This window comes from Mirounga leonina, unplaced genomic scaffold (assembly GCF_011800145.1).
Source record: "Mirounga leonina isolate KUSES-001 unplaced genomic scaffold, KU_Mleo_1.0 Mir_166, whole genome shotgun sequence".
Taxonomy (NCBI): Eukaryota; Metazoa; Chordata; class Mammalia; order Carnivora; family Phocidae; genus Mirounga; species Mirounga leonina.
Window position 1 is genome coordinate 35175699 of NW_023270418.1, and position 25131 is coordinate 35200829.

Below are 25131 nucleotides of genomic sequence, written 5' to 3' on the forward strand. Positions count from 1 at the left end.
GCACCCCAAAGAACGGAAAACAGGGACTGCAACATTTTGTACATGCACTTTTACAGCTGTATTATGCATGAGAGCCAAAGGTGCAAATGACCGGAACGCCCATCAGTGAACGAATGGATACACAAAATGTGGTTTAATCCACACAATGGAACGTCATTTGGCCGTAGAAGGAATGGAGCTGTGATACGTGCTCCCCCGTGGGGGAACCTTGAAAACATTCTCGGCGGAAGGAGGTGGAGGGTGGGGGGGGGGATTGGAAGTGGCTGCTAATGGGGACGGGGTATCTTTTTGGGGATGAAAACTGTTCTGGAGCTAGAGAGAGAGGATGGTGGCACCACACCGTGGGTGCACGAAATGCCCCTAGATTGTACATGGTAAAGTGGCTGAATTGGTAAATTTTATGATACGTGTATTTCGCCACAATGACTAAGATCTGCACGTGTATACACACGTGACCAAATGCATCTCTGAAAGACACGTGTAAAGAAATAAAAACCTGAGAAGATAAACATTACAACAAACAACCCTGTCTCCTGGCAGCATCATCTGACTTTTTCCTCTGGCTTATCCATATTCCCAATGCTACCCGGGCGGGCATGACTTCCGCCAACCCTGAAGGAAGAGCACTCTTGGAAAAACCAGTCACCAGGCCTACATGGGAGCAGAGTTTACTCCCAACCCCTAACATTTTAAGAGCAGAGGCACACATCCTCCTGGAAAGTCCGTGGGATTTGAGTGGGTATTGGAAGAGAGTTCTGGAACTTAGGGAGAGGGACTGGCTTAGTGTGGTTCTCTCTGATGAAAGTCAGCAGGCCCCTGTGTCTCTGTCCACTTTTCGAGGTGCTGACTGGGAGTGGGGTATGAGGGAGGTGGTCTAGGAGAGACGAATCACCCCTCCAGCATGGAAGTTTCCAGCATGTGCTCTCAGGGCTTCCTGCCGTCCTCATGGAGTCAGCTAACCTCTGGGCCAGGCCCAGAGCTCACCAGGAGCTCACCCATTCCATCAACAAACATAAATTAGGCTTCTGCTCTGCACCTGACTCTGTTCTCCTGGGTGCTGGGGTGACCCCAGGCTCTCGATGAGGGCTCTGCCCTCGGAGGGGACTTGGGCTCCGGAGGGGAGATGTTCAGCCCACACATCATGTGTTACATAAACCCCGTGCATGGCAAAGCCGAGAAGAGAAACGTCCCTGTGTAGAGGCATGCAGTTTGTGGAGGTTTGTGCCCTTCAGATGAGGTTGGTCAGGGAAGGTCTGGAAGAGGAGGCGTGGGCAAGAGGCACCCAGAATGTGGGAACCAAGTGAGCAGGCAGGGTGGGGGAAGGGGAGGGAGGGGATGTGCAGGGGGGAGGTGGGGAGGCTGGGGGCTGTAGGGCCTTGTGGCCAAGGTAGGAACTGGATTTTACTGAACAGTGATGATGGGAGTCTCCCTAGAGCTGGGAATGGAGCAAAGACTGGGAGCACAAGGGAGAACCTGGGACAGCAGCCCAGGCAGGGACCGGACTCTCGAGTGACTTCTCACCTGAGCATGAGCATGAGCAGAAAGGCAGGGAGCTTGGAGGGTGGCACTGGGCCACGTGGGGGCTTTGTGACTCTGAGCTGCTGTTTTGACCTCCCTGGGCTTCACTTTCTCCACCTGAGAAATGAGGATGGTGTCACAACCCACCTCCCAGGGTTCTGGCGAGGCTTCTCGGAGGTAGCACGCACGGAGCACATAGTGGTGTGGGTTTAGCTGTGGGAGGACGATGCTAAAAGCACAGCAGGAATGGCATTGGGTGGGGGGGACGTCGGTCTAATGCCCTTGCTTGGGAGAAATCCAGAAACTCCATTCCTGTATCAGGAGCCACAGGGCACTGGCCTGTCCTGGCACCGCCCTGTTTGGGCCCAGGGGTAAGTGTGAATGGCACTGGTTCCTGCAGATCAGCATTCTCCTGCCTTCCCTCACTTACCATACCCCATCTCTCCAAAGCCCATGCTGGGCACCAGGGTCCTCATGGGGCTCACACCTGACCTCAGCATGGCAGGTCCCATGGGGGAGAGGTTCCTGGGCAGTGACACCCTGCCTTGGCAGGGAGGGGGGCCTGGCCTGCTCGGGAAGGCTTGCGTCCCTCCCAGGGCTGCACAACAGCAACATAATAGTAATAGTCCCTCTTGCATACACTACTTAGCTCATGCCCCGCTCTTTCTATGTGCCTTAGACTTACAAACTCACTTAACCCTGGGGAGGCTCTATGAGATAGATGCTCTTATTCCCACTTTGCAGGTGAGAAAATCGAGGCACAGAGGGGTTGTGTAACTTGCTCAAGGCCACACAGCGCACAGTTGGGGCAGTTAGATTTGGACCCAGCAGGGCTGCCTCCTAGGACCATACCTTGAATCCCTGCTCTGACCTGCTTCTCGAGGGCAGCGGGCTCCGGTCTGCCTCCACCTCCCTTCTCCAGCCACAGAAGTCCCTGCTAAAACACTCAAGTGAGCTTGCCTCCAGTGACAGAGTGAGGCCCCACGAGTCAGCTCTGCATTTAAGGCCCTCCCTGACATGGAGGCCCCATTCTCTTCATCCTTCCTGGGCCTCCTGACATTTCCCACACACTTCTAGGTGCTCCTGCCTCTGAGCCTTCCTCTAGGCTGTGCCCTTCCCCTGTGGTACCTTCCATCATTTCACAGATCCTGACTATGTGCCTGTCATGAGCTGGGCTCTGGCTGGCTCCTTAGGTCAGTTCAGGCAGGGACAGTGACACGCATTGTGAACAGGTGTCTCGGGGACTGTCAGGGAGGCCTCCCTGAGGAGAGGCCACCAAGCAGAGATCTGAGGGTGAGCCAGTTACACAGGTGGAGGTGGGAGAGGGGTAACGGAGAGCACGAGTGAGCAGTGTGAGCAAGTGCTGGGGGTGGGAGGAAGTGTGGCACGTTTGGGAGACCAGGGAGAGAGGGCCAGGGTCAAGGCCCATCTGTCGTTCCGGGCTGGATGTGTGTGCCACCTCCCCAACTTGTCTGAATAACCCATCCCTTCCTCTCTGCCCCAGCCCTAAGGCCCAACAGAGGTTTCTGGGCCTCCCTCCCCACTCCACTTGGCCACGCAAGGGCAAAGATGGCCTCCACTCATCTCCATGACTGGGGGCTGAGCAGAGAGGAGGTGCACTGAAAAGTATGTTATATGAAACCAAAGGTCCCAGCTAGAGGGAATCAGAAATTTTGCCTGTGGGTGACTGGTCTCATGGCACCAAAGCAAGGAGACCACTCAGGATTTTATACCATGAGATGGTAACTATGGCTGTCCACTCTCCCGTCCCCAGCCCTTCTCTTTTTAACTCTTCTTATAGTTGGCGTGCACACACTCTAATTCCCAGGACTGACAAACCCCATCAATTAGAAGATCCGACAGGGCATTTAGCATGAGGCCTTCCTTCAGTTCATTTGCCAACCTAACCACTTGTATCATGAAACGCCCCACAAAAGGGCGCTGCAGACAGAGACAAATCAATGCTAACGAGAGCCTGCTGAGCATACTGGGAGATGAGTGAGTGGGAGGAAGGGAGGGAGGGCTGGCAGGTAGAGAGGACCCAGGAGGGCTCCTTTCAGGAGAATCAAGAAGCATATCAGAGAACCCCAAACCAGCTCTCGCCTCACCATGCCTCCTGCAGACCTCACCGCATGTGGACTGGGGCTGGGTCTACAGCATCCTCCTCGGGCTGAGAAAGATGGTTATAAGATTATGTCTCAGTGACTTGAGACTTGCCCAGGGCATCAGAAAGATGCAAGCTTGGGAGTCAGCTCTCCCTGTGGGGCCTTTAGCATCCATCTAATCTCCATCACCTGCAAAATGAGCATAAATGCGTACTTCCCAGGAGCGTCCATCATTGAACACAGGTTTTGGGGCCTCTGTTAAGCATCAGGCATGTACTGGGTGCTGGACACACAGTAGGGACCAGGTCAGCAAGCTCTCCACTGCAGGGGAAGGCATCCTCATGAGGCAGATAGTTGATCACTCAACACATATGACGATTCTGATGGTGGAAGAAGCACACTGTGGAGTGACAGTGTCAGGGGCAACCAGAGGGGGCCCAGGGAGGCCCCCTGGGAAGGTGACGTGTAAGCCCAGACCTCAGTGATGAAGTGAAAGCCAGCCTGGAGCACAGGACGCTGCAAACACTCAACCCATATTGGTCCCTTCACCCCTCCTCACAGGAGAGATTTCCCCACCAAGCAGACAGGCACTCTCACCAAATAAGAAGCTGTGGTGCCCAGAAAGGCCAAGGACACAGGATGCAGGGGTGGGAGGTGAAGGGAATGAGAGAAGAAGCACCAACGCCTCCCACCAGGCTGCTTCTCCTGGGCCGGGGTGTGTGTGTTGGGCGGGGGGGGGGGGGGGGGGTGGGGGGGCAGTCAGCATCCTCCCTGCTCTGTTTCAGCCCCGCGGAGAGCTCTCATAGCCAGAGGTTCAGCACCACGGAGAACTCCCTGGAGAGGTTCAGCACCGCGGAGAGTTCCTGCTGACCATGTCTTCCTGCTCCCCGCCACTGACCAGCCACACACAGTTGCCCCAACTTAAACTGACATTCCAGGCCCTCGCTGGACTGGACCCAGTCACCCCCAGCTCCATAACATTCGGCCACTCCCCAAATCCACCTTGAATGTTCCTGACACCCGGAGCTCTCCCTGGGACCCTCCCTCCTGAGTTCTGCCTATAGAAACCCCATGTACCCAACTAAGCATGGTGCCAACACCATCTCTTGCACAAAGTCCTTTTTCAGATTTATCTTGGGGCCTTCACCATACCCTGCTTTTGCCCCCTTCCAGACTGTGAGTCCCCAGAGGGACTGAGTCTCATTCATGTCCTTTCTCCCCACAGCACATGCCAGCCCAGCACCTGAATGAATGAAGTTGCAAACGCGACTTGTACGATTGCTACCGATTGCTGAGATCCCACGCTGTCAGGAACCATGCTATGTGCTTCGAACACATTTTTTATTTATAGTTTAAGAAACTGAGGCCAAGGGATGAGAGCTGTGCTCAAGTTCACATTCAAATAGTCAAGTGACAGAGGCTGGATTCAAATCCAGATCACATGGCACAGCCGGTGCCCTTGACCATGGCTCCTTCTTGTCTCTATCCAACCCAGTGCACTGCCATCTGCCAGGCCTACGGAGCCTTGAGCACAGCAGCCGTGGTCCCCTGAAGTGATTCTGAATCTTTTTTTAGCCTGAAATTGAAATCACTGATGCTTCAAATTAGAACCCCAAAATGAATGAGCCAAGACTTCAGATTTGCAATAGCTAAGATGCCCGCATCTACCTTCTCAGCAGGGTTCTGGGCTGCTCCTCAGCCTGGACCACCTGTTCCCAGTCAATATGGAGGACAAAGTAAACTATTCTCCAGGCACAGAAGGGGCTATGGCTGGCTATGTGCAGGAAAGGGGTCCAGGCTCCCAGGCTCTGCCCAGAGCAGGGGCCTCTTTAGAGCCTTGGAGAGCAAAGACCCCAGTGCTGTGAGACCCAGATCGTGAAGACCCCAAGGCTAAGAGCCTCGGAAGGGCACAACCATTTGCCATGGGCATTGGCATTGTCTGAAGGCAATCAACGGACACAGCTGCGTTCCTCTGTGCTGACTTTTATTTGCTACTGAAGTCATCACTGAGAAGTGGACTGGAAGCTTAGACCCCAGCAAGGCTGGGCAGGGGGATGGAGAGGCAGGTCAAGATGGCCACGCTTACCCCCCGGCATTGACCCAGGTGCCAGCAGCCCGAAGCAGGGGAGCTGGCGTGGGACGCTGGCCGGGGGTCCCCAGGCCTTTTCCAAAATGTGTACAGCAAAAAGGCACATAGCTTCAGAACAGAAACACTCCACACTTGGAGAGACCACAGACAGCCACAGGGCCCTGCTTGTCTTTACGTGAAACCAACAGAGCTTCACAACTGAAGTATCAATGTGACTCAAAGTCAGGAATTCACCGGTTGCCCTTGTTTCCTGCTAATATCAGCTGGCATTGGGTCTTAACTTCCTTATTGAATCAAATACTCATTTAAAATTACTTGAATAAGACATTAAGAATTTGGGGGGTGGGGTGGGTAGAGTTCCCAGCTTGGCCATGTGGGCACCAGCAGGACATGTGATGAAGCCTCTCATGCTATCCTGAAAGGCAAGGCAGAGAAATGTGAGCCGGGTGGTGTGGCTGAACAACTGGGTAGAAGGGATGCTGGCACCACGGGAACCACAGCAGGGCTCTGGCCTCAGCCCTGGGATTTGCGGCTGGAGGGCAAAATGGGAATCAGGAAGAGAAATTCCAAGATTACCCAAAAGCCAGACTCATGCCAGAACAGAACTGAGCAAGGCAGTGAGGGAGCGCCCTGGGAGCAGAGGTTCAAGCCAGATCTGGAGGTATGCCTGCCAGGGATACTTGGGGCTTGGGGGTGGGGCGGGGCAGGTGCCCGCACTAGCCGATATGTCGTCCACGGAGAGGCACCGAGAAGCTACGGCCAATGCGCTCTTGGCTGGAATGTACTTGGCACATGGTGACTGACTGTGCTTGGCACAGGGCAGATGTGCTCTGTAACTGCTCCATGCTTGAGACGGTAGTGGCAATGATCCACCTGCCTTTATTATAACGTACGGCGGCTTGCTATTGTTACTTGTTCAACTAACAGTTATTGGTTCCCTCTTCTCAGTCAGGCATCATGAATGACGATGAAGGACAGGATGCTCGTTGACAGCAAATGCTGATGGAATGCTAACTCTGTGCCCAGCACGGCTGGCCCTCGGCCTTCTCCTAACTAACAGGACCAGCACCCACGGCAGTCCACATGCCCAGAGCTCATGGCACATAGCTCGTTTTGGTGACTGAATCCTCACAACCACCCCTTTTGCTGATGGGCACCCTGGGACCCAGGAAGCATGTGCTGATCAATGACGTGCAGAGCGACTGATCGGCCATAACCTGAACTTTGTCTCCTCTCCTTCATACAAGTTAATTTTGAAGCTGGGGGAGGCTGGCAGATTACCACCAGGCTTTAACAACTGTTCGTAGCTCCAGCCTGGTTACAAGTAACGGTTCAGGCAAATGTGTGCTAGAACCCGTGTTAGGTTTGTCAAGTCCCATTCTCAAGTAGCAGCCAAAGAAACATTTTATAAGATACTCAAACGGTCTCTCAGGAAAACACCGGGGCATCCCTCTTAGCGTCCTCACTTCAGTGCAAACTGAGATTATAAAACAGTTGTAGGCCATCACTAGTGCAAGCATTTAATACGAGGAAAAGTAATTAGCAAACTCAAGCATCACTTTTCAAGGATGAAGGATATTGCTGCCTGGTTTAATTGCAAGGGAAAACCTATTTAGGGAATTAACACAAAAACGAGATTGGCCACTTCAGGGCTAAGAAAACAATCACAAAAACCATAGGAGCCTCCAGCATGGCATCAGGTTGGTGAGCAATGGCCCCAGGAAAATAATTAACACCCAGGAAAGTGTTCTCGTCCTGAAAGCAAACAGCAACGCCTTGGCCACGGAGGCTGAGACACCACTCAGCTGCGTGTGACAGCTTCTCCAAAGGAATATCTTTCTATTTATGAAATTAATACCTGTCAGAAAAGTGAATGCTGTCATTTTGGAAATTCTGAGAAATAGACAAAAGTCTGAAGTAAGAGACAATGATCACACACGACCCCATCACCCAGGGGTTAACATTTCCTTTCTTCCCCCCCGCCCCCCGCCGAGGCCTATTTTGGGGACAGGTGGTATAATTTAGATGGTATCGTGCAGATAATTTTGGGTCTGCCCTTTTCACCTAATAGAGGTGATCAGTTCTCATTAGTATCGAAAACTCCTTGCAAGCCTCATTTTGAAACACTTTCTTGTGGATCCACGATGGATGCACGAGGTCCCCTTCTTCATTTATTCTGCTTCTGCTACACTGTGGTCTCTGTTCTGCCTGTTTTCAGTTCTTTCCCTCAGAATGGATTCCTAGATGTAAAACTCCCCGATTCGGCTTTACAGCTCTTATTACATACTATCACATCGATTTCTGAAAAGTTTATGGCGATTTATTCTTTCACATAGCAACATATGAGCACTGTCACCGGCGACGGGTATAGTAATAAAAAAAAAAAAAGCATTTGCTAATTTGAAAATAAGAATTGGCAGCTCATCATCTGTTTTTCTTCTTCCCTCTGCCCGTTTATACATCAAGCACATCAAAGCGTCTCTCATGAACCTCTGAGCTGTGGCATCATGGAGTCAGGCAGCCCAGGTCAGAATTCCAGCATCTCCACTTGCACGCTCCATGACGGTGGGCAAGGGATTTCACCTCTCTGTGCCCGGTTTCCTCATTCCCCATGTCCTCGTAACACGGGGAGGACAACAGATGCCACTTTCTGGGCTCACAGTGAGGGTCAGACGGGATTGTGGGGTGCTTGGGCTGATATACCCCCGGACACTGTCTTGGTTGTGTTTGTTGTGTATGTTGTTTGCCCTTTTGAGGTTAACTGTTTAGTTGTATTATGAGCAATTCGAGAGATAGAGGATGTTTTTGTCTAAGAAAGTGATGCAAGCAACAAAACTTGGGTTTCCGGATGGGCAGTTTGTGGAAGGAAGACAGCCCCGGTGTCACGACAAGGAGATGAGTGTGGGGCCTGCTTCTATCCTTCAGTTAAAATGCCAAATTAAGAGGTTCAGAAAGCCAACATGATCAGGCCAGCTGGTCATCGCCCTGCCTGATGCTAGAACCCTTGGCAGCATCACTGAAGTGTCCTAAAGACGCCACGCCCAAGGTCCTGCCTTGAGACTCTGACTCTGAAGGTGTGGGCTGGTAATTGGGTCTCTCTATAAATAAGGACAGGAGGCTCTGATGCCCAGCCAGCCGTCCAGTGTGGGGAGTCCCTTGCAGGACCCCAAAGGGACATCCCCAAACCTCCACGTCTCCTTAATTACTGGGTGCAAAACTGTCATCTGCGAGCCCTCTACGTCCTCCTTATGATTCCTCGTAAGTAGCGTCTCCTGCCCCATCTCATGGGGTTGGGGAGACCTAACCAAGATGATCTCAAGGAAAAAGCAGATGAAGCCTTCAACAATCTGTGCCTGGAGGCTGATTCTCCCCCTAAACTCTTTACTTTCAATTCTCCGACAAGCTTCTATCATTATTAAACCCAGTTTGAACTGGGTTTCCTGTTGTAACCAAAAGGGATGTGGGACTTTTATCATTCCTGGCTGCTGGAGTCCTCATGCTTGCTTACATGTGATGTGCAGGGAAAGAAAACCTTGCCCCGAGTCCCCTGCTCACTTCTCCCCACAGCCCGTCACTGACGCCAGGACCCACGTCTCTGCAAGCATCGCTCTCCCAGGAAGGACTCCGCCCCCGCTGCCCTGCCCACTCCCACTGCCTCCTAAAGGTCTCTGGGAAAGCCCCAGAGGCACCAGCGATCCAGAGGATTCCAGCGTATCAAGCTGATCTGAAAGTGGTCAATACACATGGTCTCTGGAGCCCCCACGTTCAAATGCCCACTCCTCCTTCTCCACTTCTGAAATGAACTTTTATGACAACCCATTGGCTCACTAGCACCCATCGATCTCACTGTAGTTCCTGGTTTCACGGTAACATTGTACATGGAACTCTACTCGAAGTTTTTGCTTTTCGGCAGGAGCAGGGTGGGGGAGGGGGGCGTGGTCAGCAAAGAGACAGTCCCAACGACAAAGGAGCAAACTCCTCCCCAATGCTAAGGCAGGAGGGACGTAAATTCTGGAGGGTAAGCACCCAAGAAAAGCACGCACAGTAGGAAACCCTTCACAACAGGTGCGGGTGACCAAGTCCGAGAAGGAAGATGACCAGCAAGATGACCAAGTCCAAGAAGGAAGAAGGAAGTTTCGCAGATGCTCAGGACTCTGAAGAGGAAAGATTCCCATCAAAAGTTGCCCCTTGGTCTCCACGTTCAAACTGCAGCATGCGTTTTTAAAGGGAATATAAACAGCTGACATGCCTTGAGTTTCCTTCCAAGAGCAGGGAGAGAAGGAGGCTGGCCCAGAGGAACATGGGGCGACAAGGACAATTTGCCCTCACTGACTATCTTTGCACGTGGGACCCTGCGCTTCACCAAGGCTCAGAAACCCCATTGATTCCAGGGATGGCTTCTGGCCAAAATCAAGATTCACCCGAGACCCATGAGTTCGTTCAGAAGAACACCACCCCCCTCCCCCCTGAGGTTGAAGCTTTTCAACGGAAAATGTAGAAAAACTGTCTGTTGGAAAATGCAAGCACCTCTAAGGCTGGAAGTGATTTTACTACCCCAGGGGTGTGATCCAGTAGCTAGGAAAACGCCTCAATGGAGATTCTCAAGTCTTTTTAATTCAATCACCTAAAAGAGACTTTCTGAGTCCCTTGAGTAGCCTTGGAAATGCAGTGGGTAGGTCAGGGTTCCAAAGGTCCAACCCCTTGGTCCCCCCATTAGCATAGGACCCACACACACATGGGGTGGGGGACGAGGCGGGCTGTGAAGGGCTCACTCCTCCTGCAGGTCTTTGGGACACAATAACACCAACACAGCATTAATGCATCTCAGGGCCCACCACTCCTAGAATCCTAGAATTCAGAGGTTACCTCGAACATAAACCTGTTCCAAAATGGCAAATATATTTGCATATCAGAGGTTAAAAGCAATGTCCAAGGAGCTGCTTTGACAGCAGAAGTACACACACCCTTCATGCCCCCAACTTCCACGGAGGCGACCATCTGACCGGGTGGCCTGCCTTCTCCGCCCGGGTCAGGCACGTGCTGCGGAGTGTCCACCCACCCAGTGCAGCTCTGCTTCCCCACGAAAGGGAAGGGCCCAGCACACGCTCCGAGGCGCTCCCACGTTTCCCTTACTGACTAGTTTATCGAGGAAGCAATCCCATGAGCCTAACAATGGGGCACACGCTTGTATCTGCAGCCTTCATTTATTATTTAAAACCAAGAACCAGCATCGCCTGTGTCGACCTATTGGAGCCTCTGTCTCTGGGTCTCTCTGTCTCTGTCATACACACACACACACACACACACACACACACACGGTGAGGAGACTTACATCACAACTACATCCTACAGAAGATGATTCAACCAGTCTCTGCATTTTCGTGAGGTTACAAATCGAGTTAACCCATGAAAGCGCAGCAGGTTCCAGTCTCCACCATTCTGGGTAATGCACCCAAGGTCTCATCCGAGCCAGGCTCTGACTGGTCAATAAGAATTTAAATTCAGATTCCAGCAAATAAAATGGGACCAACACAAGATACCTGGAAGAAGGTAAAGCACCTGCTCCATTTTCCTTGGCTCGCCCTCCTCCACAGCCTTTCCTTCTGGATTTCCTTCAGTCCACCAGCCTCGAGAGGCACTAAGGAGATCATGAACAAACCTGAGCTCAGCAGCACCCTGGGAAGCTCAGGCATAAGGGGGAGACCGGCTCTCAGTGGCCAGCTCGCCAGGGTCTGGGTCTCCTCTGTATAACGAGCAAGCGTCTGGCCCAGTGGCAGGGTCACCCTGTATCCACCCCTTCTACCCGCCATGTGCAGATGTAGATGAGACTGGGCTCAGAATGCTTTTCCAAGAAACATGAACTCCCAAGGAGGGCCACTGGAGCAAACCGAACCCCTTAAGAATAATTTTTCCAAGGTACAACATGCTCTTTTATTCTTAATATTTCTAAAGAGTAACAGAGTCCTTTGCACAACAAGACTGAAAGTAATACCTAAACCCGCAAAAGGCAGGGAGCTCGGATGTGCTCACAGCTCGGACACCTCACACACACCACGGTGCTAACTCTAGCAAAAGCTCAAGAAACATGGCACTGGGGTCTAGTGGGATTCTTCAAAGGAAGAGAATGCTCCCTCCTTTTACCAACTAGCAAAAGCTGGTTTTCAAAGCATCTGGATTTAATAATTTCCTTTTTGTGCCAACTGCCCGTCTTGCACGTGCTCCTTGGTCTTTGAAGGCCATCATCTGCCTGGCCAGTTACTGCAACTTACAAATCAATGGTCTCTCAGCCACCAAGGTTACAGACCTCAGGCAAGCAAGAGCCACAGCACAGCACCCTCCATCCTGCCCTGAAGGCACAAGAATGGGCAATGGCCCCTACTGGTGTTTATTTGTACAGCTACAAGTGAACCACACATAGATCCATGTGCATCCCCAACATCACGGAAACCATGTATCTCTTCCTTCTACCTTCTACTTCAAGACCAATGGCCAACTTCCATGAACATTTCCACCTCCCAAGAGTTACAGCCAAGGCCTTAAAGACAATCCAAACACACGAGTCCACAGGAAATGGCATCCACAATGGATGGATCAGGAAATAACCAATCGACACGGGTCCACGGCAGCCTCCGTGAGTCCCCCTAGGTCTGGCTCAATGGCCGCGCTGCTAAAACCATGGACCCCAACCCTAAGAGAGTCGGCACTCTCCCCAAGCAGAAAGATATAAACACCCGTGTCCCTACCTCAATCAGGAAGTCCCCAGTCCTCAGTCCGGCTTGCCATGCCACCCCTCCTTCATCCACGGACTCCAGGTACTGCAGGGCTGGGAACGCCGGCGTTGGCGTGAATTCTTCAATGGGTGTATCCGCTGGGAAGACAAGGAATACCTCAGTACAAGCCTGGGTGGTGTTTCCAGGTTGGCAGCCCCGGCCCCTCAAGGGCCCCTGAGAGAAAGGGGGTGTGTATGTCTCCCATTGGAAGTGGGTGCTCCAGGCCTGCTCTCCCCTGGGAAGGGCTTGCCTCTCACAGTCATGGGTCAACCCCAACTCAAGCGATGAAGCCAACTGCATTTTGGTGCCAACATATCTCTTGGCCTTTCTGTTAAAAACACCGAATAATGTGCTCTGCTGTACATGTCTTTATGTACATGCCTGTCATTTTCTTTAAAAGCATCAGTGACTAAACATTTTCAGTTCTAAAAATGGAAAAGTTCCCCCCATAACCACACACAGCTCCAGAAACACCACAATGAACCCCTTGCCAAATTTATATCTACGTAGACTCGCAACCAAGGGAATTCAACTTGGAGCATGGACAGATCATAACGCTGACCCAGTGGGTGGCTGCGGATTTGGAATGTGCTTACGAATTCTGTCTGCAGGGAGCCCGGCTCTCAGCGACCACTCTGCGGCCAGCACCCACGGGAAGGCTGGGCCCCCGCTCCTCAGCAGAGCTGAGCCTTGGTACCTGGGCCCCACATGGCTGCCGAGCAAAACTCCAGGGCAAGAGATGGACTCCCTTGGGTAGTTATGAGCAGCCAGGGGTGGGTGGGTGGGAAGATGAAGATGACCCCAGCAGGGGGAGGGGACAGAACACCACTCAGACAGTCATACACACACACACACACAGACACACACACAGGGACAGATTCATCTTCTCTTTCTCTCTCTGGACAGATGGCTCCTGGGCAGCCTGAGTTTCGGGGCAGGTGGGGCTGCCGCCCAGGGAAGGAGGCCTTTCCTAGCTCAGGTGCAGGACCCGGCACAGCGCAGAGCCTCTGACATGAAACTTACACATGGCTTACCCACACACGCGGTGGACAGATGTCTCCTCTCCCGGGGAGCTGATGCCATTTTGTTTTCTTTTGAAAGGGAAGCCCCCAAGTGAAGGGCTGGTGTGTGGGGGGGTGCACTGCCATGGGATGCATCCCCAGAGCCCCCCACCCCAGGCCACATGACGTGTACGCTGCCGGCTCAGTCCACGGCGGAGGGGACCATCTTGCCACATTTCCTTTGCAAAGTCACCTTAGAGACGGGCACACACAGACGCCGCCGCACTTGGAGCCAAAGCCCACTCCCAGAATGGGGCAGTTCCTAGAGATCTGAAACTCAGCACCGGGTCATTCTGGATACCTGAGACCAGGAGCTCCAAAACCAGCCACAGTTGGGCTGAACTAAACCACAAAATATAGATTAAACCCACGATTAAAAAAACAAAACAAAACAAAAAAACGAGTGGGGGGAGGGAGAGAGAGACAGCGAGAGCTCGTTCAGAGCAATACTGTGCACAGAAAATTGAAAATATTCCTAAAGGAAGCCCCGATGTTTTCTGAGTACGGCAGAATATGTTCAAGAACATGGTTGTCTAGCAACCAAGTGCCCCCAGGAAGAAGGCTTCTTTCTGAGCCGGGGAGCATTTTCATACGGTATGCATACACACACACACACACACACTCACTCACACTCACACAACATGGGAATGCACCCAGACTGGGAGCAGCCGCTCTTACCTTTCGCCCCTCGGAGCACGAATCCAAAACCCTCATTGTCCTTCTTCTGCAGGACCACTGTCTTCTCCTCGATAATGCAGTCACTGTAGAGAGAATTCCGGGGATAGCGACCATTATTGTAACCCGTCATCATCACCGTGGCTGATCCTCCGCCGGGGACGTTCATCATCATAGCCAATTAATCACCCTGCTCGCCGGATCCAGGCAGCATGGAGGAAACTAAGCAGCACAGGGAGCAGGAGGAGCGGAGGCAGCTGGGGGGGCCGGCGAACGGGATAGGCGGGCTCGGCACAATGGGGCTCGGGGGGGGGGGCCGGCAGAGGCAGAGCCGGAGCGGAGCCGAGCGAGCGAGCGGCAGGAAGGAGTCAGGCATGGTGGGGAGGCCACCGAGCCATGGCAGCGCGGGCTGGCTCCGGGCACCCAGAGGCAAAGAAAGTAAGTGGCCCAGAGCCACCAGGCGCAGCAGAGCCAGGGCACCCGGGCTGATGCATCTTCCAGGGGAGCCCGCTGAAATCAGCCAGAGGAGAAATGAGGCAGCAGGTTTTTGGTTTTTTTTTTTTTTCTCCTTCTTCTTCTTCCTGAAGGGGTTTTCAAAAATCAGATTCTATTTGCTCTCCGCACGAGCCGGCGCCGAGCGGCAGCGACCCCTCCCTCCCGGCCCGAATGAATGTGGTGTCCCGACAACCACCAGGGAGCCCACAATGCCACGGCAGCCTCTGCACGGCGTCATCCGGCACAGAGAAACCGCAGGCTGGCGGAGGGGGCGGCCGGGGCGCTGCCGGGGTGGGGGGGGCTCCTAGCAGGAGGAGGCAGGTCACTCCAGCGACACCAAAGCCATGGTGTTGAACGGCATGGTCTCCTTTAGGGGATGATGAGCCGTAGGGACAGGGAGCAGGGGGCTTGGGGGCTATCCCCTTGGACAGACGGCCCAAAGCCACACCGCCTGCCTCTTGGCACAGCATTTTTTTTTTTTTTTTAAAGGAAAGAAACCCAAAAGCTCCAACTTTGCTTCAGCTGCCAAAGCCTCCCATCATTTACAGTAAGGGCGCTTTGCCACATAACTGTCCACCCCTGGAGGCACCCGGGGGCGCGGGACAGGAGTGGACTTCCTGGCGGGCCACACGGCCGGGGCTGAACGGTGGCCCTCCCTCCCCACCTTCCAGGGGCAGCCTCCCCCCAGGACTCGCTGCTGCCCCGGAAGTAAGTAAGTCGGCAGCTGGAAGGCCAGGCCACTGCGCAGGGAAGGAGGAGGGGCAGGATGCTATGTGGAGAGGCTTTCTCCAGGGTCCTAAGGGGCTGGCCAAGAGAGGGCTGCATGCCCGGGGTCCTGAGGAATTCAGCAGGCCCCTGGCTTGGAGCGGGAGACTGGGGGACGCAGCTAGCCAACAGTGGGAGCAACGTGCAAACAGGCTCGAAGTCACAGACAACTGAAGGTCAGCTTTGTCCAGCACTGGACTCACAGCCTGCAGGGAGCGCAGGGCCCCAGCATGCAGCCAACTGGGAGCAGTTCAGCCAACCCAGATCAGGCCCCAGGAGGAAAAGGGACAGGGGTGCTTGGACAGAGCGATGGGCTGCTGAGAGTTTCCCAGCGTGCAGATGAGGCAGGGGAGCCTCAGAGAGGCTGGGGGACACAGCTGGAGAATGCACGCAGGTCCTGACCCAGTCCCGAGCTCCTGCCCTTGCGGCGGACAAGCATGCAACAGAACTTGCCAGGGTGACCCTGTCTTCCAAGAAAGGGCTGGCAGAGTGCAGACACTTACTTTCACAGCCGACAGCCCATGCAATTGGGGATGACGGGTCTAGGGTGGTCTAAGACTCGAGGAGGGGTTCTGTCCCGGTGCTCTTGCTCTGCCTGCTACCCTGGGCACAGGGAGCCCCAGGGTCACACGGCTGGCCTGGCCTTTAGCAGGTGATGGGGCTCCCTAAAACCTCTAAACCTCGCCCTCGCATTGCAAGGCGGCAAGAAGCCATGGGGCAACTGTGAGGTCAGATGGGGCAACTCCCAGGACGGTGTGGTAGGCCAAGGGAGCCCCAGGGAGCCATCAGCTGCCATCAGAAATAGCAAAAGGCTGGCAGTTAGCCAGGACCTGGGGAACCACAAGGCAGGAGGAACTGGGGGCAGGCGGAAGCTCTGTAGTGAGCGGACCCTGTGCCCGGCTGACCACCTTCCTGTCTCCAGGAAGCCTCCCCCAACCAGGACGCAGACCTGGCCTGCCTTCCCACCTGCCTCGCTTCCCGCTGAACTCCTCAAGGGGGAGGGCCCTGGCCCGGTGGCTGCCTCGGGCACCGAGCAGGTGCCAGCCCTGCGACCCGCTTCTCTAGGGGAAGGCTCGTGAGGGCCCCGCCCTCTGCATGAGTAGCTGCTGGCCAGCAGCCCCCGAAGCCCCAGAAAGACGATGACTGCCCTGCGGGTCCTGAGCCCTATCTCCCCCGGGAGCACAAGCGGCCCCCGACACCCACCACCTGTGTTGCATTCCAGGCGGCGACCCTACCACGGGCTGACTCTGCCGGCAGGACCAAATGCCGCCTCAGGCTTTGTGCGGCTTGCAGGCGACTGTATGTTTCCTCCCCGATGTCCCCCCACGATGGGGAGCTTGTTGGGGCCAGCGCAACAGCACCCCGGTGACCGCACGGGGGTGGTCTGCTGTGGGGGGCGGCGAGGGGTGGCACCGGCATTGCAGGGAACTCGGCTCCGATCCCAGCTGTGCTCTGACCCAAGGTCACTCTGACCTTCACAGCCTCAGTGTCCCACTCTGCAAAATGGGATGAGGAGCAAAACATGCCCTGTGGGCCGAGGAGGAGTTGACGAAGTAACCTACAGCAGCCCAGGCATGCAGCACGTGTTAGTAACTGCGACCCTGCTCAGAGAGGGTTTGCACGTGCCAACGCCCCTCCTCCTCCTCCTCCCCGGGACCCCTCCCGGGCTAACGACGGAGCCCCTCTCTGAGCCCTCTGAGCCCTCCCAGCAACTCCTCCCTCGCCGAAGCATGTCCTGACTCCCACTCGGGGCTGCCACCATCTTGCCCCCAGTCCGTGTGGCTGCATCCTGCTTGTTGAGCAAGCACCAAACTCCTTAGTCTCCGATACGAAGAAGGATTCTGGTCTCTTCCATCCTGCTTTACTTCAGGATCTAAGCAGCCCCCGGCCCCTGCCCCTCATGACCCCGTCTTATTTTTATTCACAGACAGACCTGGGTTTGAATCCCACCTCAGGCGTTTACCAACTCAGCTGCTCAGAGCCTCAGTGTCCCCACCTGCGAAGTAGAGGCAGTGATATTTGTCTGGCAGGCACTTTGGGGGGCAACTGGAATAAGGCCCCCTAACAGGGAAATGGCCGTCTCGTGCCCGATCCCTTGGGAGACAGGGCTCCTGGACGGCATCACCCCAGACGCCCGCAGTGCCCAGCAAAGGGTGTCACGCACCCATCACGTCCGTGGGCTGCAGCAGAACGGGCGTGAACACAAGGTAGGGGTCGAGCTTGGGTGTGTCAGGGGAGGCGGCGAAGGAACACCGCCAGCCAGTGAAGGGTCTCAGTGAACACGCCTCCAACTGGGACAATCCCTGGATCCTGGGTCGCATCCAGAGGGCAGGAGCAGCTCAGCATCATGGAGTGCCTACTGCAGGTGGTGGGCTGGGCCCAGGCAGCCCGAGACACAAGCGGGAGGGAAGTCCCAGGCCATTAGAAGCGACGGTCTTTGTAGCAAACCGTGAAAAGCAGCGGGAGATCCAAATGCAAGCGTCGTTCCCTTGAAACAGGAGCTCACGTCTAGTTTCATCCGAACGGCACAAACGCGCAGAGTTCCCTCTACCCCCACAAATCAGACTGGGCATTCCCACCCCCGGGCCTTTGGGAGGAACCTGCCTGGAGATGAGAAACTCTCAGAGGGCTCCTTAAGCTGGTTTATGAATCTAAAAGCTGTCTCAGGATGACAGCCATGGCCACACGCGCAAGCTGTGGCAGGCGGACGCGGCTTCTGCAAGCTGCCTCGGGAGCTGGGCTGAAGCCCCAGAAACCAGAAGCCATGAGGCCTCAGCCCGGCCAGCCTGGCCGTGCACCAGCAGCCCTGCTCCCCAGATGCATCCCAAACGCATGGGAGCTGCCTTCGCGGGGACACTGCCTTGGTGCCCACGTGGGCCCCACGCTGCTGAACTTGGTGCCACCTGGTCCCTGGGGACACGGCCTGGTGAAACCAGCAGCCCAGCCCTCGTGACCACCCTACACCCCTGCTTTGCATCTGCCCCCTGCCCCGGACTCCAGTCACTGCCCGCCTTCCTGCAGGGTCCCCCCGGCTCGTTTTCACTCCCTGAAACGCTCTACCGTTGGCCTTGTCTTTTACCCAAGTGCTCATACATGGGCCCTTCACGCCTCACTGCCTTGTGCTCTGTGTTCCCTTTGCCTGCCATGCCCTCCCCACCACTGGTCACTCACAGGCTCTCTGCCCTAGGCGAAGCCATCCCAAACCCTCCCAACGACAGTCAATGTCACACATTCTCTCCCCAACGGTGCCTTCGAGCCGGGCCCAAGCCTCTGAGGGGACCCTTCTCACCCACTAACCCATCAACTGTGGGCTTCTTGGGAGCAAACATCAATGCCTTGCTCCTCTCTGAATCTCCCTAAGTGGCACAATGCCTATTCTTGGTGAGATTCTACCTGGGTTTGTTGGCTACACAAAAAAAACGTTACCTAGACGTGCCGTCTTCAAATGTGTTTTCTGAATAGGGTGGGAAGGCATTTTAATGAACACAAAACATCCCCTTCTTTGCCAGTTTCCTGTAGCAGGAGCTGCAGAAGGCAAAGGGGCGGGCATCTAGCCCCAGCAAGTACAGCTGTGCCGGCTGCGCCCAGTGTGACTACAGAGGGTACCGTTTACGTGATGGCCATCACAGAACCCTGTATTCATTATGGTTATTTGGGCACAGATGGAAGTAAAGTGCCTTGAGGAAGGGGCAAGCAATTTTTTCTAGTTCGTACAAAGATGGAATATAGGCCACTGGCTGCCTTGAAGAATGTAAGAGGTATCCACAGAGACCCACATCAACACTGGGAGACGGCTCCATTTCGAAGCTCTCCTGGGAGCCACGTGGCAGAGACCACGAAAGGTTTCCGTGTTCTCACTCACCCAGCAGTCCCGCTGCCCACCACAGTAGAGTTTACTGAACTCACTTGGAACAAGACAAGAGGATCACGGAAATCAGGGCTGGCCACACAGTGGGCCCCGAGTCCCCACGCCACTGGCGGGCCCGAACATACTCCTCCTGGCGTCTGACCCACAAGACCACAGGTGTCCAGGCATCAAGTGGCTACAACTGTGGCCCAAGGTCCACTTTCTCCCAGCGGGTCCTGCCACGGACCTACAGGGGAGGCAGCCGTTCACCTGGTCCGGGAGGAAGCAGGTGCCAAGGATGTCTGCTAGCGTATTTAGGATTCATCAGTCCCGAACAAGCTCCCTTGGCAGCGGCGCCTGATCCCGGAGGAGGGAGAGTCACAGGAAGCCAGGCCTGGGGTGGCTGAGATGTGCGAGCACGCAGGGAAGGATCACGGCGCGCATTTTAACCTCGAGCACGGGACTGTTGGGGTAGACCAGATGGCTTCACCCAGAGCCCTCCGGACCTGGGCTAGGATGGGACCATCAGGTCAGATAGCTACATTTCTTCCCTGCTCCACCGAGACTGGGTTTTGGTGTAGGGCTGAATGAAGTTCAGGAGCAGCCAGGACCAGGGGCTAAGCTACATTCATTAGTATACGAATGCAGCCATAACTCACTGAGTACCTACTAAGTGCCAGGGGATGGACTGGATACTTGGCACTTTGCGGAGACCAAACCAGGCCCAGTCTGGCCCTTACGGAGACGTCAGGTGTGGTGTGTTGAATTGGTGGCCCCGCAGAAGACGTGCTCAAATCCTAACTTCCCGGGCCCAGGACATGTGCCCTTGTTTGGAGACAGGGTCTTCGCAAATGTGTTTAGTTAAGGATCTCAAGATGAGATCCCCCCCTGGATTTAGTGAGGGCCCTAAAACCAACAACCGGTCCTTTTAAGGGAAAAGAGAGGGAGATTTGGGGCACAGAGGCACCTGGGTCAGAGAAGCCAGGTGAAGACAGACAGAGGCAGAGATTGGAGGGATGCAGCCACAGACCAAGGAACACCAAGGATTTCCGGCAAACGCTGGAAGCTGGAAGAGCTGTGGTAGGGCCCCCCCTCCCCCTTGGAGGGACACAGCCCTGCCGACACCGTGAGCTCAGACTTCCAGCCTCCAGAACTGGGGAGAATGCACTTCTGTATCCTCAGCCCATGGTCATTTGTTACAGAAGCCTCGGGAAACTCTTACAACGGGCAAGTGGGAAGACAAGTATTAACTCCGACAGTCACAGGAGTGTGCAGGATACGGTGTTGTGAGAACCAGGCTGGGGGACTTCCTGTAGGAGGAGGGCTGACACAGGAGCAGGCGTGAATGGGTCACAAGGCTAGAGAGGTAAGAGGAAGAGGAGAACATTCCAGAAGGAAGTGGGACTACATGATAAATGTTTGGAGGTACACCAGAGAGAGGCCAATCACACAGGGCTGTGGGTGTCAGCTGCCTGCCCACCCAGGGCCAGGTCCAGGGAATGCAGCTGGGCGGCGAGAGGCTGGGGTGCAGGCCCGGGGCAGCCCCTGCTCGTCCCCAGTGTCACCCAAGAAGGCTACAACGAGAGAACACCACAGTTCCACCTTCTTCCACTAGCCCTTTGTGGCCAGGCCTGCGTCATGCTGGATTGACCCAGGGGTGACTTGCACAGTGACAGGAATGTCCGACAACCACGTTCCACGATTCATGCCCAGGGTCATCTGCTGGTGCTGCTGGTCACACCTGTCCCAAGCCACCAGCGTGCACCGGATGTCAGACGAGGCACCAAGGCGGGAGGGCGCTGTGCCCGGAGTCAGCAGGAGTGGGCACACACAGATGGGGGCCATGCCGTGAGTCGGGCGGGCTGACCCCCTTCGGGGCTGCGGGAGCGGTGGGGAGGGGTGCAGAGCTGCCGGCTGGGAGGCAGCAGGGACGTTGCAGCAATCCGGCCCTACAACCCAGCCCCTGGTGGCCTCAACGCTTTGTGAGGTCCCACAGACACGCTTGTGACCTGGAAAACAAAATCCACCGGCCGTGAAATCCGAAGAGCCAACAGCCACATGCAAATCGGCCCGTGCTTAATTGAGTGTCTCTGAAATCTAACGTGGAGTCAACCTCATTACTCATTAAGTTTTGTATCCACAAACATATCACTGCATGCAAAAACCACGGGCAAATCGGATCTTCTCAGTTTGAAAGAATTTTTGGGTATGTGGCTGAGGGCAAAGAATTCGCAGGAGCCTCAGGGGAATTACCGCAAGGAGCTACTCACAGGCACACGGGTTCAAAGGCAAAATTCCCCAGATCACTGCAGAGCTTCTCCCCAGCGAGGTCCACCGCACGTGGGCCGTACATACGGTGGCGGGTCTGGGCTGGGACCGCTGGAGCACGGTGGGGGCCCTGGGAGGACTCCCGTTAGGGAGGCTGGTGCACTTATCGCAAGGAGCGGTTGTGGGGGCATCCCCGCCCTCCCCGGGGCAGGGAAACAGAAGCCCGAGAGAAGCCTCGTCTCGGTCACTCCCCTGGTGAACACATTCCGGTGACAGCTTCATGCAGGCAGGAACTGGGACACTATTAGAAAGAGGGACCTCCAGGGATGGGGAATGACAGTGGCTGTCCTAGAAATTTCCAGGCTCTGCCAATCAGGAAGGATGAGGCTACACAGAGAGCCCGTCAGCTCCGCTGAGGGGGTGCCTGTGGCCTCAACAGGTGTCCCAGCTGCACAGAGATGCCAGGCGCGGGCAGGCGGCCCAGATCACCGCGGTGGTGCTGGCTCTAGGGCGGCACAGAGGGCCGCTCCATGGGCGGGCAGGGGCAGAGCCGGGGCTCATCCCTGGGAAGGCCTGGCAGCCGCAAGCAAGCGGGGGGGGCGGTGTTCCCCGCGTCATCTGTCACTTGCCGCTAAGCTGCTGCCTCTCAGCCCTTGTCCACGCTCGCTGCCACTCCCTGCATCCTGCTTCCTGGCCGGGGAGTACCTGGTGCTGCCCTCTTGCCTCCCCCGCCCCACGCAGGCAGGAGGCTGCCCTAATTCCCGGGCGAGATGAAGCCCACGTTCGGTGCCATCTTGGTGTTCTGAGACACAGCCTGTGCACGGCCTCTTACGTCACGTGCAGGAAGTTAGGAGTGTGGCAATTCATTCACAACTGACGCTGCTCCTGGCTCCTGAGAGCCCATCTTGCTCCACGGGCAGGGAGGCGGCATCTCACGGGGCACCGGTGAGGACATGGGCTCCGTCCCCATGGAGCCCACACACCCACTCAGCAGAGACGCACTCATACAGGAGGATCTGTGGCTCCAGATCGGCGATTATGAAAACACCCTGCCTGGTGTTCCTCCTCATCGCTAACGTGATAAGCAATACAAGTTTTTCCTAATAGAAACAATAATGTGCAAAGAACTTGATTCAAATTAAATTGTCTCATTACTTTGTAATATATCACCCAAAAGCATTTCCTAAGTACTAGCAGGCATGTTACCTGCCAAGAGCGGCTGGTGCAGAAGACAAAGACACAGCCGAAATGCGAACAAAATAACGACGGGAGGTGGTCATCGCTCCCTGCGGAGAGGAAAGGAGATGGGGTCTAAGAGGGAAGACGGCCGCCTTGGAACGGGAAAGGCTCAGGTGGGGACCCCAGCTGGAAGTGGGGCCTTGGACAGGACCCTCGCCCACACTGGGCTTGGGTTTTCCTGTCTGTAAGATGGAAAATCAGAATATTCCAGTAGGCACTTGACACTTCCTGACTCAGAACGAAGCCTGAACCCGGGACTCTCACATACGATCTGCGAGCAGATGAGGTGACCCAGTGCTCTGGGCAGCCCAGGACACAGGGAGCTTTCGGTTTTTAAAACCAGGCTGAGGGGCGCCTGGGTGGCTCAGTCATTAAGCGTCTGCCTTCGGCTCAGGTCATGATCCCAGGGTCCTGGGATCGAGTCCCACATCGGGCTCCCTGCTCCGCGGGAAGCCTGCTTCTCCCTCTCCCACTCCCCCTGCTTCTGTTCCCTCTCTCGCTGTGTGTCTCTCTCTCAAACAAATAAATAAAATCTTTAAAAAATAAAAATAAAAAAATAATAAAAATAAAACCAGGCTGGACCTGGCCAAGCTGGGAGGAGCTGGGTGCCCCCCTCCATCACTGCCTGCAGGAGGGCTCGGCACCCACAGCTCCATGAAACCTTCTCCCACGGTCTACCTCCGCCCCCCTCCTGGCCCGGCGGGCAGTGGGATCATTCACGGTGGAGAGTCCATGAAGCTGGAGGGGGACGGTCTGCCTAGGGCCACACGGCTCAGCCAGTAGCAAGTCCAACTTGTAAACCTTTGCCTTTGGTCCTGAATATTTTTTTAAAAAACAAAAAGTCAGGGGAATAGTACAACCGCCTGACATTTCGCTAGGAGTGCAGAAGGGGGCTGTTTATGACTTTTCTTCCTGTGGTAATTACAGCGAGAGGCCAGGCCTGCCCCATCTGTTGGTCTTGAAACTCACCCAGAAAGACCACGCTGAGTGGGCTATGGGCAAACCATTCCCAAGTCCCTCAGGGAGCGGTGGACTGACGTTGTCCACAGCTCTAACACTGGAAGCTGTGTCCTTCCGTGGGAGCCAGACCGAACGTAGGCATGACCCTCCTGGCTTTGGAGAGGGGTGATGAACTTGGGCTGGGTGAGGGGCTTGGGGGCCCACCTGGCCAACCAGACAGCACTGACCTCTAAGGTGAGAGGGCATGAGACACCCAGACCAGGCCCCGGCTGGAGGGTAGGGTCTGGCCATTGCTACCGTCCACCCCCAGACCACCAATCTCTTCCCATAGAATATCTTGTTTCTGTTCCCAGGGCTAATGCTTATAGAAGAGGTTGCCTTCACCAAAGGGGCAGTTCTAAAGTTGCTCAGAGTTTGAAATAGACACATTTTCACGGGGAGCACCTGCGTAAGTCCTTCGAAAGGGGCTCTGCAAACATTCTAGATCAGGGGTTGTCAAACTCCTTCTGTAAAGGGCCAGAGAGTAAATATTTCAAGCTTTGCAGGCTCTGTGGTTCCTGTTACAGCTACTCACTCTGCTGCTTGTGGCTCAAGGGCAGTCACGACACTATGTACATCAACCGGTGGGCTGTGTTCCAATAAAACTTTATTGACAACAAGCAGCAGTGGGTCAGATTTGGTCCTGGGGCCATAGGCTCTAAAATCCCGGCCCAAATGTTCTAAAGCCACTTGAATTGACACAAACGATACGTATACTTGAGTGCCTCAAAATAACTCCCCTGTGACCACATATCACAAAAGCCAGGAAAAGTCTTAATCCTCCTACACAAGCCATACTTACATCACTGTATACAAGTACCTAGTTTGACACGACATCTGAGCTTCAGAAAAGACCTAAGGAAAACACTTTTTAGAAATGAGGTCATCTGTCAGATGCCCTAGAAAGACCCAGAAAGATCATATGGAGAATCTTCCCTGAAACACAAAGAAACATGCCCCTCCTCACGAGCAGAGCCAAAGCTAAGGAGGCCCAGCAGCTAAGAACTGGGGCTTGAACGTGTGTATGAACGTTCTACTGTTCAACAGCGTGGTTAGTTAGGTAGGGGCCATGCTTTCCAATCCCCATTTCAATTAGTTGGCCATCTGCCCCATGAGAAGGTCTTCTGGGGCACGGCAGAAGCGTGCTGTTCTTGGAACACGCCCTGCATGCTCGCTGTATGTCAAACTCCTATTCATTCCTCAAAGCCCACTTCAGCAGCCACCACCTCCGGGAGAGCCCTGTCCCTCCCACGTGCCCGCTTCCTGGTGCTTCCCCCAGTCGCTTCCCGCTACGGCCGCA

General features: G+C 54.9%; 1 protein-coding gene across 2 annotated transcripts in view; it reads right to left on the reverse strand.

Moving 5' to 3' along the window:
* SHANK2 (SH3 and multiple ankyrin repeat domains 2) overlaps window positions 1–25131 on the reverse strand; it is a 480608-nt gene that overhangs the window by 131204 nt on the left and 324273 nt on the right. For both annotated transcript variants that reach the window (XM_035013495.1, XM_035013496.1), the window contains 2 exons: window positions 14222–14304; window positions 12456–12580 (listed from right to left, as the gene is read on the reverse strand). In XM_035013495.1, the coding sequence (XP_034869386.1) occupies window positions 12456–12580; window positions 14222–14304 (208 nt within the window). The remainder of the gene's footprint in view (window positions 1–12455; window positions 12581–14221; window positions 14305–25131) is intronic.